We start from the raw sequence: 15,356 nt of genomic DNA, 5'->3' as shown, positions 1-15,356 counted from the left end.
TAACCAAAGACATTTTTCTACCTTACCTTTCCCAATTAACATCAAAGCCATTGTCTTTATAGTATAAGAACTCACATCTACATTCACTAAGAAAACACAAGGTAGAGAAAATGTTTAAAGTAAAACTGTTATATGAAGCCTTCAAAAATTACCAGTTACTCATTCTTGAAGGCAATTCAGTATTTTACACTTGAAATAAAACTGAATGAGTTTATAGCAGCAACCCTCTTTACATACATTACTCTATCCTCTTTTGGAGAAATTACAGGAAGTCACAGAATTGTTGAGGTTGGAAGGCTTCTCTGGATATCGTCTAGTCCACTTACTCTGATCAGAGCAGGGTCACTTAGAGCAAGTTGCCCAGGACTGTGTCCAGTTGAGTTTTGAACAGTCCCAAGAATGAACACCATACAACCTTTCTGGGCAACCTCTTAGTGTTTGACCATCCTCACAGTAAAAAAAGTGTTTTTTTTATACTCAGATGGAATTTCCTGTATTTCACTTTGTGCCCATTGCCTCTTGCCCTGTCACAGGATACCACTGAGAAGAGTCTGTCTCTATTTTCTTTACAGTCTCCCATTAGATATTTGTAAATTTTGGTAAGATCCTCCTGAGCCTTTTCTTTTCCAGACTAAACAATCCCAGCTGTCTCAGTATCTCAAATGGGAGATGCTCCAGTCCTTTAATCATCTTTGTGGCCCCTCACTGGATCTGCTCCAATAGGTCCATGGGTAGCCCAATACTGAACATGGCACTCAAGTGTGGACTCACCAGTGCTGAGAAGAGGGGAAGGATCACCACCTCCAATCCTCCTATGTGGTCCAGGATATTATTTGACTTATTGGCTACAAGTGTACATAATACCTCAAAGTAAATACAAAACACTTAAAATTTATAACATACATGGTCTATAAAGTACATGGTTTATAAAGGTTATGAATTGGAAAATAGCATTGTAGTATAGATACATTATTTTGGACAGGATGTATATGCCCATTCTAACGTCAGTATTGCTTCTCAGGAGCTTAACTGATTTATTCCTTATTGTCAGCCTCTTTCCACCTCTGTGGTAGTTTGTTATCACCTTCTGTGTGGTCAGAAACTTGAGTCATTCCTCTACCTATAGATCCTTTATATGTACATCCCAAATCTCTTTGGGGCTTTTTGTCAAAACTAATTTTATTCAATTAGATTTTCTTCAATAAGCTTCTAATCCCATATCTACCAATTCTGAAAGAACTTTATTAAAAGAAATCAGATTCTTTGCAAATAGAAAAAAGAATGCAAAACAACCCCATGAAATAAATGTAGTGTGTGTTGAAATGTAAATTCCTCCTACACTCATATATGCAATCTACTAAATGCATTTTGCCATCTCATTTGCTGCAGCTGTCCATCTCCTTACATCTGTACATTGGAACTTTTTGTTCCCAAACTAGACTGTAAACTGCTCGAGGTTGATATAGCATTTTGTCATATGGTGTATTGGTGAAGTGCCAAATCAATCAGTAGTACTCTTTAAAGCAATTTATGGCTTGGTCTGTGTGGAATTTGCAAGTAATTTTTACTAAAAGTAGCATTTCTAGTGCTAATAAAAGTTAGAAACATTATGTGTGTTTATCATAAATACAACTAACAAATAAAAAAACATGAAGAGAGCTTTAGCAACAGAATGCTTTAAAATTGTGGAGTTCCCAGGCCTACTGTATTTGCATAATCCTAATAGCTTCAATTGAAATCTATGCAGGTGTATAAGCACCTTCCCTTTCCACTTATACAACCTCAAAGCTTTAAGGAGATACAGAAATGGGTTAGAGAAAAATTGAATTAGGTCATCCAATGTTTGCCTTATTAACACAAAGCTGGAGAAATTGCCTTTCTCCAAATCATGCAATTTAAAATGAAAACTTTTATTTTTACTAGAGTGGATTTTTTAAAACCTAATTGCTTTGTGTATTTCTGTGATGTGAAAATGTATCAGGTAGTTTATACTGGATGATTGGATATTGGGATTGCACTCATAATTTAAATATTTTTTTAAAATGGATACTGACAGAGGAAGAATTTGAAAATGTAGCATTATAGGCAGATTATGGATTTTAATGATTTCCTGATGTGTTGTTCTTTGTGTTGCTCTTTACAGAGAACATGGGGCAATGCAAATCTCTGGAGTACCAACACCTGCCTGCACACAAGTTTTTAGAAGAAGGGGAATCTTATTTAACGCTGGCTGTGGAAGTAGCGTTGATAGGGTTGGGACAGCAACGAATAATGCCAGATGGCTTGTATGCACAAGAGAAGGTTTGTCGAAATGAGGAACAGCTCATTTCTAAGCTACAGGAAATTGAATTGGATGATACTCTGGTGAAGATTTTTCGAAAACAAGCAGTCTTCCTATTAGAAGGTAGCTCAACATAGATGCTAACTGCTTTTTAAAACTGTCTTCACTTACACAAGCCCATGGAATTAGTATTCCAGTGGAAACTGCCTTATATACTTAAGATGTTTTTTGATGTAGAACTCCAGCAAAATTTTATTTCCAATCTCTTATGAAAATCAAACATACTTCAGATATCACATGACTGCGGAGATAAGACATCTACTAACCTATAAGCCTTTATTTTTAATTTTTATTGCATTTTCTTCTTTAGATTTGTTCAGTATCCTAATTATATAAGCCAGGCTCACATTTTAAAAATATAGACATCAGGTATCATCAACAGTTCTTGGGCAGTAAATTTCAAAATGTCATTTGTATCCTGAAAAATTACTGGTAGCTTTATAAATGTATGAAGATTTTTACCCTCCATTACCCAGTGAAGAGCTCAGAAAATTCACTTAAATTTGCTGGGACAGAAATATAACATTTCCTTTGTAGTAATTAGGAATATGAGTTGCCTCTGAAGTTTGAACCATACCTGAAATTTGAAATATATGGACAAATATTAAGGCTTATGGCCTAGTCTCGTGACTAAATTTTGATTAAGAAAAATAACTTGTGTTTGGGAATTGCAATTGTGTATTGCAATAAAATCTGTACCAAAAAGTGCATGCTTTTGCCTTAGCTTTTAAAAAGGCTTGACATACAACATTTAAGCCTTATTTTCAAAGAGTAATCTTGTGGGTTCTAAGATTGCTATTCTAGTTTTTGGGGTTTTTTAACTAGAGGGAAAAACTTTAAAGGAACTAAGTAGCTAAAGGGGTGGTCCAAGTTTTCAGTGCTTTCTCAAGGGATGGTGGGGAGTTTGATACTGCTCTAGGTAAGTTGTGAAGATTGTTACATAGCAGTCAGGTTTTGCTTTCTTTCTGTAAGACATTTGTCTTTTAAAACTATTTCTTTAATGGAGGAGATGCACGATATTGTTTAGGATTCTCAGCTTTGAGTCACTGTTATTGCCCAGATCCTTAAAAACTTTGGGACCTACTGGTGGTACCATTTGAAACTGTAGAGAAGCTGCGCCATAAGGAGAGTTGCTGCTTTATGGCCTTCGGACAAGAACAGCTTCTTGCTGGATCCAGCTATTTACCAACATAGAGGGATCCTATGGATTATAAAATCAATTTTCTGTATCTGTTTATTGGTCAGGATGCTGTATGAGGAAAAGGCAGGATTTTTCTCAAGTATTCTCTGATACTTCTAGTTTACAACTGTGATCAGTGATATATACTTTTTTTCTTAGAGTAGTAAACAAGTGGTCATTGCAGGAAACCTGCTAAAATAGCTACCTACAAAATTACTGTGGTGAGCAGCATGCAACAGTGGCCTTTCATTACTATGTGTTGAGAAATCTGGCTTTTCGGCAATAACTTCAGTTTACTCTAGGTTAGGCAGAATCTGCCGGATCACGTGGAGGAAAAAATGTGCAGTGATTTACAATTCTAATCATATCCATTGTGGTTTTATAGTTGATGTTCTGTAGATATAATAAAGAAAGTTTAATCCAGTATTAGGCTAATTTCTATGTTATTAATGCAAGTTAATGAAGGGTATGCAGATTAATGCATGCTGTGTGTAGCTACCATTTGAACGCATGGGAAAGCAGAACATAAGACTGTGTTGCAAGAACTGTTCAATTTTTTTGTTTGACTGCTAAGTTAATAGCAGAATATATTTTCATGTAAATGCTTTGTCATTTGTTCTTAGTCTTTTGAGTTTCTGAATGGACCACCAACTGGCAAACAGACATGAAATGGTTTCTTTCATACAAGCAATGCCAGCTAGTTTTGAACAGCTTTCAATTTAAAATGTTGAGACACACTGTCACCTACTTAATCTTCATTGGTGTTTCCATTGTGATTAGCTCCAGCCTTCAGAAATGCCCACCTATGGAGCTCAGATTTTTTTTCATGCTTTGTGATTTTTACCTTTGCATTTTGTGCTAAGGCACCAGTCAAAAACATTGATGAATGACAGCTGTGCTGGTCTAAGTTGTTAACATTTCTCTCTCATGGAGTTAGTCATTCCCTGCAGCAGAAGTGGTTGAATAAATTTTGTGAGTACTCCTCATCAGCTTCAGTGAAGGGTCAGTCATGTTAGTTTGAACCACAGCCAGAAACTGATACATGTGACTGCAATGAAAGAAGTGTGTCAGACAGTCATTCATCCATCCAAGTGTGATGGGTTGGAATCTCTAGTAGAGGAGGAAGTGGTAACTTCTAGGACTGCTGGCTGCTATTTGTGCAATATTTGTCCAATAATACTTAATTTAAGATTCTTATTCTGTATCTTGCAATGTTTAACATCTGAACCTCTAGTCACTGAAGTAAAAAAGTGCTTGACACAATGTTCCTATTAATAAGAATAACAGTCTTAAGGTTGCAAGAAAAATGCAAAAATGGAATTCCTATCCACTATGAATAATCAGAACTCAGCAGTTTCATGCAATTTGTTTTAAATTGTCATTCCTGTATTCATTCTTAACACTGTTGTTATGAACTACTGCACTGAGTGTGAGCAAAATCTATTGCCCAATGGGAATAGTTTCCCCACAACAAACATAATTTTTAAGATTGTGTGGCTATAATAGACTAACAAAAGCAACTTTGATGCAAGATCTGACCTAGTCTTCTCTGGACACCGAGTCTAGACCAAAGGGTTATTTAAATGCCTAATGTTGAGACATTAATAAGGATCAGGTGCTGCTGGACTGATTAGTCATGTAAATTCAATTTAAAATACCTGGTTTTCCACTGTAGCCACTTTTTTTTTTCCTGTGGATTTGTGATAAGACAATTATGAACCAACAGAGGGTGCATAGGAATTCATGTACACGATATAACTACACAGTGGCAAAGCCAGGATTATCACCTTTTACTTTTGCATACCATAGATTTGCTGAATGAGCCCCATGGAGCCCTGGAACCATTCTGTCATTTGTATGTGCATTGGTAGTGTGCTTAGTACTATACGATTTGCAATGTGTCTTGTTGTCTCAAATAATAGATGGCATTTAATACACTTGTAATATATTTCACAGACATATCAATAGAACTTTACCTTTTGTACAGCAAGCTCTCTCTGAATACCATCTCTAACTCAAGGTGTAATGAATGGGTTCTAAAGGTCCAGAAGTTGAGTTTTAACAGTCTGTAAAGACTGATATTCTCTTTTTCTTTCCCACAGCTGGACCATACAGTGGTTTAGGTGAAGTCATCCATCGAGACAGTGTTCCAATGCACACATTTGCCAAGTATCTTTTCACCTGTCTCCTACCTCATGATGCTGAATTGGCATTCAAAAGTGCACTGAGAGCCATGCGGTATGTATTCACAAGTCATCTAGAAAGAACACAAGTAGTGGTTTGAAAAACAGGAAAAAGCTTGGTTGTCAAGACCTAGCCTTTTTTTCTAAAAGTATTGTTCTGTTTAAGGAGAAATTACTTTGGTTTTGTCATCTGTAAAAGCAATCGATGTCTGTACTAACTACAGTATAATTCATAAATGTACAATTAGTGTTTATATACAACTATAAAACAGCATTCTATGTTACAAATCCTTATAGAATTCCACTATTGGGATTTGTGGTTTTGTATTGAACAACAGGTTTAGCACACGTGTGTGTTCTTTTACTGATGTGGTTGCATGTGTATAATGCTAGTGGCAAGGAAATGAACAGAGGCATCCCACTAGCAGTCTTAGGATCATCTGCTGCTTAGCTGCTTCCCCTCACTTTATATACTGATCATGATGTCATATGGCCTGAAATATCCCTTTGGTCAGTTTGGGTCACCTGTCCTGGCTGTGTCTCCTCCTAACTTCCCATGCACCTCCAGCCTCTCCCCAGAGTGGCAGTACAAATAGCAGCAAAGGCCTTGGCTCTGTGTAAGCCCTTCTCAGCAATAACTAAAACATCTCTATATTATCAACTCTGTGTTCAGCACAAATCCAAAACACAGTCCCATACCAGCCACTGGGAAGAAAATTAACTCTATCCCAGCCAAAACTGGCACACTCTAGAAAGCCAAATGAGGAGAAAATAGTCCCATGTTCAAAGGACTAAATGGGAAGGCATGCATAGGAAAGAAACATAGCTACCATCAAGTCAGGGCAAAGGTCTGCTTAGCTTGTTTGGGTTTTTTGCCTCCAAGAGTGTCTAATAGTGGGTGTTAGGGAAGGAATGTAAGAAATATGAGAAGCAACTTTGCATACTTGCTACTTACAGTTAGAATTTTTGAATTAGAATTTTTAGAATTAGAATTTTAAAAAGATCCATTTTATAAAGTACATGTGTATCCCTGTAATCAATTTCAGTCACTACCTTAAAGTGTTTCTCAGAGATTGTGGGGAGTTTTCCTCCTTAAACTAAATGACCAAGACACATTAAAAGGCTAGAATAGACATCTATGAGTAGCTTTGCACAGTGCACTGAATGCTTCAGTGAATGTTATGGCAACATGCCATTCCTCTTGAAGAAGTATTTGGGCTTTCCCCAGAAACAAATCATAATTGATAACTTATTTTCTGGAAATTTCCTTTTTCAACTGGAAAAACAAGCAAGGCACTGAAAAATCCAAATCTCTAGTTGATTATGGGGAGCTCCAGCCATCTTTTGGAATGAAGCTGCCATCTTGGCCAAAGAAGTTACTTCTCAAACAGACCAGTATAAGAAAGAGTTATCTGTTTCTAGCTGGTAAAATCATAGGAGACATCAGCATAATCAGGGCTGTTCTCCATAGCTCTCTTGGCATCACTTTTAAGGCAGATGGGCATTCAGCTTTTTAATATTATTTACTTATGCATTTTTAATATTTTATAATATATTTGGCACTTAAGAAATGTGGATTGCTATCTTGAACTTTGAACTGCAGTGACAGAAGATGCAGACACTTTCTATTCCATGTCTGTCTGTGTTCCTTGAAGCTTCTCAAAAATTCTTATAAAGAACGTTAGTTACTTTTTCCATTCACACCAAAGTGATACTTCAGTATACAAAACACTCCTGATAAAAACCACATTAATAACTAACTAAACCTAAATGTTTGTTTGAGGCGGGGAAGGAAGAAAGAAAACAGGAAGATTGAATGTTGTAGTGGGTTGACACTGACAGGACACCAGGCACCCACCAAGGCCACTCTCTCACTCCCCTCCACAGTTGGACGGGGAGAGAAAATTTAACAAAGGGTTCATGGGTTGAGATAAGGACCAGGAGAGATCACTCATCAAATACCATCATGGGCAAAACAGGCTCAGTGTAGAGATATGCACTGAATTTATTACACTAACAAAATCAGAGCAGGATAAGAAGTAAAATAAAACCTTAAAAGTACCTTTCCCACAACTCTCCCTTCTTTCAGCTCTGCCTCCTACCCCAGCAGCACAAGGAGACAGGGAATGGGGGTTATGGTCAGTTCATCACCTGTGTCTTCTCCTGCTGCTCAAGGAGAGGAGTCATTCCCCTGCTCCACTGTGAGGTCCTTCCCATGGGAGACAGTTCTCCTCGAATTTCTCCAATGTGAGTCCATCTCATGAGCAACAGTTCTCTGCAAACTGCTGCAGTGTGGGTCACTCTTCCATGAGGTGCAGTCCTCCAAGGACAGGTTGCCCCAGTGTGGGACCCTGTCTCCACGGGTCTCTCTTGAGGTCATAGCCTTCTCTCAGGCATCCACCTAATATGGCATGGGGCTCCTGCATGAGTTTTGGGTCGATCTCTGCATCCCCATGGACTGTCACCGACATGTTCTATGAAAAAATCCTTTCCTAAGGATTTTTCCCTCCTGAGAAGCTGAGAGACCTCAGGAACAAACTTTAAACAATTCTTATCTGCTGCTGTGGAATGCAACAGGGGGATCTGTGATTGGTCTCATCTGGTTGTTTCTAATTAATGGCCAATCACAGTTCACCTGCCCAGACTGTCTCGGTTAGAGACAAGCCTTTGTTATTCATTCCTTTTCTGTTCTTAGCTGAGCCTTCTGATGAAATCCTTTCCTCTATTCTTTTAGTATAGTTTTAATATATTATCTATCATAAAATAATAAATCAAGCTTCTGATACATGGAGTCAACTTTCTCGTCTCTTCCCTCATCCTGGGACCCTTGTGGACAATACCACAATGGACCTCCATGGGCTTCAGGGGAGCAGCCTGCTTCTCTGTGTTCTTCACCACGGGCTGCAGAGGAATCCCAGCTCTGGTGCCTGGACTACCTCCTCCCCCTTCTTCTTCACTGACCTTTGTGTCCGCAGAGTTGTTCTTCTCACATTATCTCACCCCATTCTTCTCTGGCTGAAATTACATCTGTGCAACAATTTCTGGTTTTCTTTCTTAAATATGTTACCACCATTTCTAGTTGACTCAACCTTGACCAGTGGCACATCCATTTTTGGAGCGACCAGGGACTGGCTTTGCCAGATGCTGTGGAAGCTTCTATCAGCTTCTCACAGAAACCACCCCTGTAGCTCCTCCACTACCAAAATCTGGCTGTGCAAACCCAATACAAATGTATGTCTCACGTTTGTGAGGTGGAATGGATCAGAAGAGGGAATTTTAACCATCTCTTCCTTTATGGCATGGGTAAAATGTTTCCACATAGAAATCTGCATGGCTGCTCATGCTTTTAGAAGTCGAACATATTTCTTTCTTCACTTGAACATTTATGAAAGAAGCTAACTTCCCAAGACGACAGCTAGTTGCTCTCCAGACATAAGTGTTTAGTGTCAGTCTACATAGGTCATTGACCCATGATGGCAACTCTGGAGTATTTTGCCTCTGCATTCAACATCATCTGTTGCAATTTCTTTTTTTTTTTTTTTCTTCTTTTTAAATTTTCTTTTAGTGTGTGGAACACTCAGTGTGAAATCAATACAATTTGAGACCATAAGTCCTTTCATGCATGCACCTCAGGGCTGCAAGGATAGGGTGTGCTATCCTTGATGGTCACTTTTGTCTACAGTTCTCTGCTTGCAGCACTGAAACATATGGAGTACAGCCTTGGAAAATGTGGATCTGCAGTGACCTAGTTGACTGTTCACTTGGAGTATGAACTCAAATGTTTTGCTTTGTTTGGCTGATTCCCTGTTAAGCCTGAATTTCAACCCAGGCTTTGTGAGTTAGCCTTTAATGGTGATGTTTAATCACAAAGTAGCTTTGCTAAAACCTAACTAAATAATTGATGTTTCAAAGGGCAAAAAAGTGAAGAATGCTAAATCTGCTTGTGCTTGTTATAATGTTCCCTAATCTTGCCAAAATTGCATGAAAGCCACCAATTCACAACAGCATTTCTTTTCATAGCAAAGGAACATAGACGCTGGCAATGAAATTCAGAGTGACAGGAAATTTTCCTTTCATGATCTTTGTCCATTTGCTGTTACTCATAACCTAATAATCCTTTTTGCATTATGTTAGTTAGGATTTTTCCTGTTTGTTGAAACTATTTAATAACGCGTTTTTTTCTCCCCCTTTTGTGCTTGGAAAAATCAGCTAGGGAAATTATATGTATTTTACTTTTAAATATATAAAGCTATATAGAGGAGTCCTCCTTCCCCTCACTTTATATAATGAGCATGAGGCCATATGGTCTGAAATATCCCTTTTGTCAGTTTGGTCACCTGTCTTGGCCGTGTCTCCTCCCAACCTACCATGCGCCCCAAGCCTCCTTGCCAGCTTGGCAGTGCAAAATCAGCAAAGACCACAAATCCAAAACATAGCCCCATACTAGCCACCATGAATAAAATTCACCCTACCTCAGCCAAAACCAGCACAATGACTTAATTGTCCTGTGAATTCTTACAGATGCCTGCTGATGTAAGCATGTTTGACAAATGGACTTTTAAGATTCCCCAAGAAAAGAAGTGGTTTTCCAATATCTTTATACCCAAAACTGCACATTTAATAAACAAGGTCAAGTGTTCTTGCAGCTTTAGTTTTGCTTATGAGTAACCTAATATAATAATGATTTTATGAAAGAGTATTTCTTTCTTATTCCAGGTTGCTAGTATTGGAATCTATGGCTCCTTTGGGAGATACATCCCGTCCACACCACATTGCATCAGTTGTTCCAAACCGATATCCCCGCTGGTTCACCCTAAGTCACATCGAATCCCAGCAGTGTGAGCTGGCATCTACCATGCTGACAGCAGCCAAAGGTACATTGCTGTCAATTACGTACTCAACTAAGTGCATGCTTTTAATATCTCATTAAATAAACAGATTATAAAACTTGTGTTTAGGAATTCAAATCGCAGCCTGACAGGAGCTTGAAATGGGAAAAACAAACTGAACTGACTTAAACCTGTCACTTAATTTTCTAGAAAAGTGGTGAAACTAGCTACATAGTAGCCAGATGGGTTTGATTTGAGGCTGATGAGACAGCTTTTAGTTCTTCTGACACAATATAGACTGGGAAAACCAGGAGTAGACAAATCACTTCTGAAATTCACAAATCAAGATGACTTTTAGCCATGTACTACACTAACACCATCAGGCACCAGGGGAATTTGTGGTCTTGCATCTTTTGTTCATGTAATTTCATTATGGAAAGTTTTTAAAATTAAAATGGGCATAACTGAAACATTGTACTATTTTGTAGCAAAGGCAAGCTCAATTATAATGCATTTCTGTATGTTTTGGAAGCTTGTTCTGTTTTGGTGATTTTGTTTACGCCTTGCAGGTGACGTTCAGAGGCTGGAAACAGTGTTAGAATCCATTCAGAAAAATATCCACTCCTCATCACACATCTTCAAGCTTGCCCAGGATGCATTTAAAATAGCAACACTCATGGACAGCTTGCCAGATATCACTCTTCTGAAAGTTTCTCTGGAGTTGGGCCTTCAGGTATTTCCTTCGTTTATTATTACTACAGTAGAAGACAGGAATTTGACCCTGTGTTGGTAGGTACAGCTCTTTAAGTCACTGAGGAGCCTCTCAAAGACCCTCTTTGGGCTTTGTCTGGAATTTTTTTATTCTGTTTTCTGATGTAAAGCACAGTTAACTGGTAAATACAGAGCAAGGATCTGTGCAGTCCCTTTGTGCAATTTGAGTGGAAGAGAGAGCTTGGAGCAGCTGGCTGAAGGGCATTCCTCTGTTCAGGGGTAAAAAAGGACCAGTGCAATGGGTTTGGGAGTATATGTGGGGATGGCTAGAGAGCAAAATTATTCTGCTTGCCAGAAATAATAGTATAATTGAATAGTTTGGGTTGCAAGGGACCTTTAAAGGTCATCTAGTCCAACCCCCTTGCAATGAGCAGGGACATCTTCAACTAGATCAGGTTGCTCAGAGCAACCATCCATGTGGCCCTCCTCTGGACTTGCTTTTGCAGATCTTTTCCATGGCCTTGAGAGGTTTCTTGTCATTCCTCCCATTTTCCCTTCCTTTGCCTCAAATGACATTTTGTAGGTGCTTGATCAATTACTAGAGGAAGCCAAGGTCAATCATAATGACCTGTTTCAAGGCAGACTGTACCTCTCACTTCTTTCATCAAATCCTGCACTCCACAAGCTGTGGGATGGTTATCTGTATCAGTCTCAGCTTGAGGTATGCAAGAACCTCAGATCAGTTTTCAGGCTCTTATGAGAGACTTCACAGGTTGAAAAGAGACAGATGATAAGTTTTTAGGTATCTGGAGTAATATTGCCTTACACTGATGAATCTTGGGGTTTGCACAGTTCATTTCAACAAAAATAAATCTCTTCATCTTTCTTTAGGGAATTCTTAAAAACAAGAAAAAAACAAAAACTCAAAAAATTCAAAGATCAGAAAACCATTTATTACTTAGCTTCAATAAACAAAGATAAGACTTCTGGGGAAAGGATATTATCCTGATTGCTTCTCATGGCAAAGAAAGCTAGTATTTGACTATTCTAGATTTTCAGAAGCTAAGGTCAGAAAGCTGAGATTGTGTGCTTTGTTAGCCTTTCCTATTCTGAAGATTGCTGTGGAAATCTGCTCTTTTTTTTCCTTCACGTCACGTTTCTGGCTTAAATGTTTGTTTACTTGAGAAAGAGTCTTATGATTGACTCAAATGTCACCTCAAGCATTTACCAAGTATCATTCAGTGGTAGCAGCACACTTTGGATATCACCGTGTTCATGGATACCCCTGTGTGGATGATGGTGTCATCAGAATGTCTTCAGTAAGATCTAGTAAAAGAAATATCATGAACCTGTACTTTCTTGTAAATCCAGTGTTTGGAATAAACTGGTGTAGAACATGTCCACAGTCAGCCCCAAACTTACTAAGGTGGTTTAAAAACTTTAAAGGTAGTTTGCTTTCCAGAAAGAAGATGCATATCAGTTTTCTGGTAGTAACTCACAGCTATATAGATTTCTACAGTAACATTTTTCCTGTAGAAGTCTTATAGTGTCAGTAATGTCTTCAGTGGCCTACAGATGCTTTCCCCTCTCCTGCCTCCTGACCTAATGGCAATTAGATTGCCTACATTTGCTATCTAGTAACTGACTGCTTATGAAATCTGCCCTATAAAACTCTGTTTCTCCCCTCACGTGACAAACTGAACAACAGTGTCCTCACCAGCCCAACTTGCCATTGTTGGGCTGAGGAGGTGATAACAACAATTTCACAACTCTGTCACTAAGATTTCAGTGACAGAAAAGCCTTTTATATTGGTCTAGATTTGGGAGTAATATTTGGACTCCTGGGTTCTTTCTCCCTATTTCCAATGGCAGCATGTGTTATGTGACTCAGCAGAAGGAAGGCATTTAAACTAGCTGTGGAAAATGTGGCCAAATGGACATGGAACATCTCAGGTGTATTCTGTCCTTCAGAACCTTACTGGCACAGACACTCTGAGATCTGCAGGTACAGGAGGGGCTGTTGTTTCTCCATTTAACTGCTGCATGCTACATCAATGCCAGTAAGTGTTACCACACACACACTGACAGGTACTGCTGGCAGAACTGCTGAGCAAGTTAGTGCAGGTGATCACTTGATGCCTATTTGGTGAGTGTGCTGGTTTTAACACCAGCCAGAAGTTAAACTCCAAATAAGCCACTCCCCTTCCTTCACCCCACCCAGTAAGGGAGGGACAAAAGCAGAGACTATTGTTTGAGATAACGATTTACTGAAAGCACAACACAATGGAATAAGACACACACAATAACAATAGCAATATTGATAGCAAAAGTATACAGAAAGAGAAGGTGTTTTACCTACAAAATGGTGGGTGGTTACAGGCTCCTTAGGAAGGATGGGCAGGGCAGGTAAGGCAGGGGGTGGCTGACTGTGTAATGGAGGGAATGGAGTGTACAGAGCTGTTGTGAATGAGTGTTTTAAGGTCACTTGAAGAATCACTGGCAAAGGTATCAACAAAAACAGGTTTCACATAAAAACAACAGCATGACAAAGTTTGTGGCAAGGTTCACTCTACTACTTAGTAGATGGATAAAACACACAGAGAAAAAAACCAAACAAAAATCCAAAATCAATCAATCAAAAGGAAAATAAACCCAAAATTATCTATGTGGAGGCTGGGGGGGGGAGCAGACAAAAGGATAGGAAAGGGTAAAGATAAAAAGGAATACGATCTAAAGGCCCAACAGCACTTAATTTAAGTTAAACTTAGCAGCACTTAACATCATTTAACTTAAACAATTACTGATATAAACTTTTGATAGCCAAACCAAATTTTATTTCTATATCTTTTATTTTAAAGCAAGCAAGCAAGCAGCGCTGGGTGGCCGGGGAGTCACCGCTCCACTAACGACACACACCACTTACAAGTTCAGCAAAATAGATATACTGTTTTTAAACCTACAAAGCATTTTCCAATGTGCTTGGTTAGTCCAAATCAGCAAATATCAATAAGCTGGAATCAGCTGTTTCATAATCTTTCTGGGTGGTCAGTGGCTTCCTGTCCATCTTGTGGTTGTCTGGAGGGAGGCCTTACACTGGTATCTGCTACATGATTTTTACAAGTGCATCAAGCTTCTTATTATACATAAGCATTTAGTTGCTTTGTTGCAATATCTCTTAGCTTTACCACAACTTCCTCTATTTTATTCTAAGCACCACTTGTCTTGCTACCTCATCTCTTTACTATACTTCTTCTATTTTGATGCTTTATTTGGCTATTCGGTCAGAAAGTTTCAAAACTGTTCTTTGTAGCCATCCCAGGGAATTCACCCATTTTCGACATAACAGATACAAGCATTTGCTGATTCCATTGCCAATTGACATGAATCACAAAAACATTTTTCACATTACTTAAGTCAAAGAATTTAGCAAACGATTCATATAGAATTTACCACAACAGTAACTCACAGGCCTAACTTACAAATCTAATGAACTTGAGAATCTAGGAGAGAAGCATTCCTGGTACATTTGCTATAGCATATTCACACTCTCACGCACACAGACATAAAGTGTCTATACAAGATACCTGTGAAAAATTCCCATCTAATTCAGTGAAATACTCACTTCAGATGCCTTTGCATCTTCTCAGTGGGCAAAGGGTTGAGCCTCGAGGAGTGGGAGTATCAGCCCAGGATCCACTGTCATCATTTGGCAATCCTCCAAGTATAGCAAATTTGAGTTTGCTGACTCTGAAAGACTCCACTCAGTGGGTGATTGCTGGTTGTAGCCCACTGCGGTCTGTGAAAGCTCAAAGGCTCTGTCTTGGTTTGAAAAGACAGGTGTCTGCTAAGGAAGGCAGGAGCCTCCCCTGAAATGGAAAATGTAAACCCCCTCCTTCCGAATTGTTATAATTTTGAACTTCAGGGGCTGTCAGGCAAAGCTATGGGAGCAGGAATAACAGTTTTTATTAGTGAAGAAAAAAAACCCCAAAAACAATGCAGTAAACCAAAACAACACTGACAGAGTCAGAATACGACCTGACACCCTGTTGGTCAGGGTGTTGTTAGCAGTCCAATTGAAATGGTGGTTGCAGTCCTTCTAGAGTGACAGATGT

General features: G+C 38.8%; 1 protein-coding gene across 2 annotated transcripts in view; it reads left to right on the top strand.

Annotated features, from left to right (window-relative positions):
• LOC103824691 (zinc finger SWIM domain-containing protein 6-like) overlaps positions 1 to 15,356 on the top strand; it is a 307,908-nt gene that overhangs the window by 236,279 nt on the left and 56,273 nt on the right. For both annotated transcript variants that reach the window (XM_050986336.1, XM_050986335.1), the window contains 4 exons: positions 2,144 to 2,404; positions 5,624 to 5,759; positions 10,421 to 10,578; positions 11,103 to 11,266. In XM_050986336.1, coding sequence (XP_050842293.1) covers positions 2,144 to 2,404; positions 5,624 to 5,759; positions 10,421 to 10,578; positions 11,103 to 11,266 — 719 coding nt within the window. The remainder of the gene's footprint in view (positions 1 to 2,143; positions 2,405 to 5,623; positions 5,760 to 10,420; positions 10,579 to 11,102; positions 11,267 to 15,356) is intronic.

Source organism: Serinus canaria, chromosome W, assembly GCF_022539315.1.
Source record: "Serinus canaria isolate serCan28SL12 chromosome W, serCan2020, whole genome shotgun sequence".
In the NCBI taxonomy this organism is placed as follows: Eukaryota; Metazoa; Chordata; class Aves; order Passeriformes; family Fringillidae; genus Serinus; species Serinus canaria.
The sequence above is the reverse complement of the archived record's forward strand: the minus strand, read 5'-3'. Positions and strand labels throughout refer to the sequence as shown.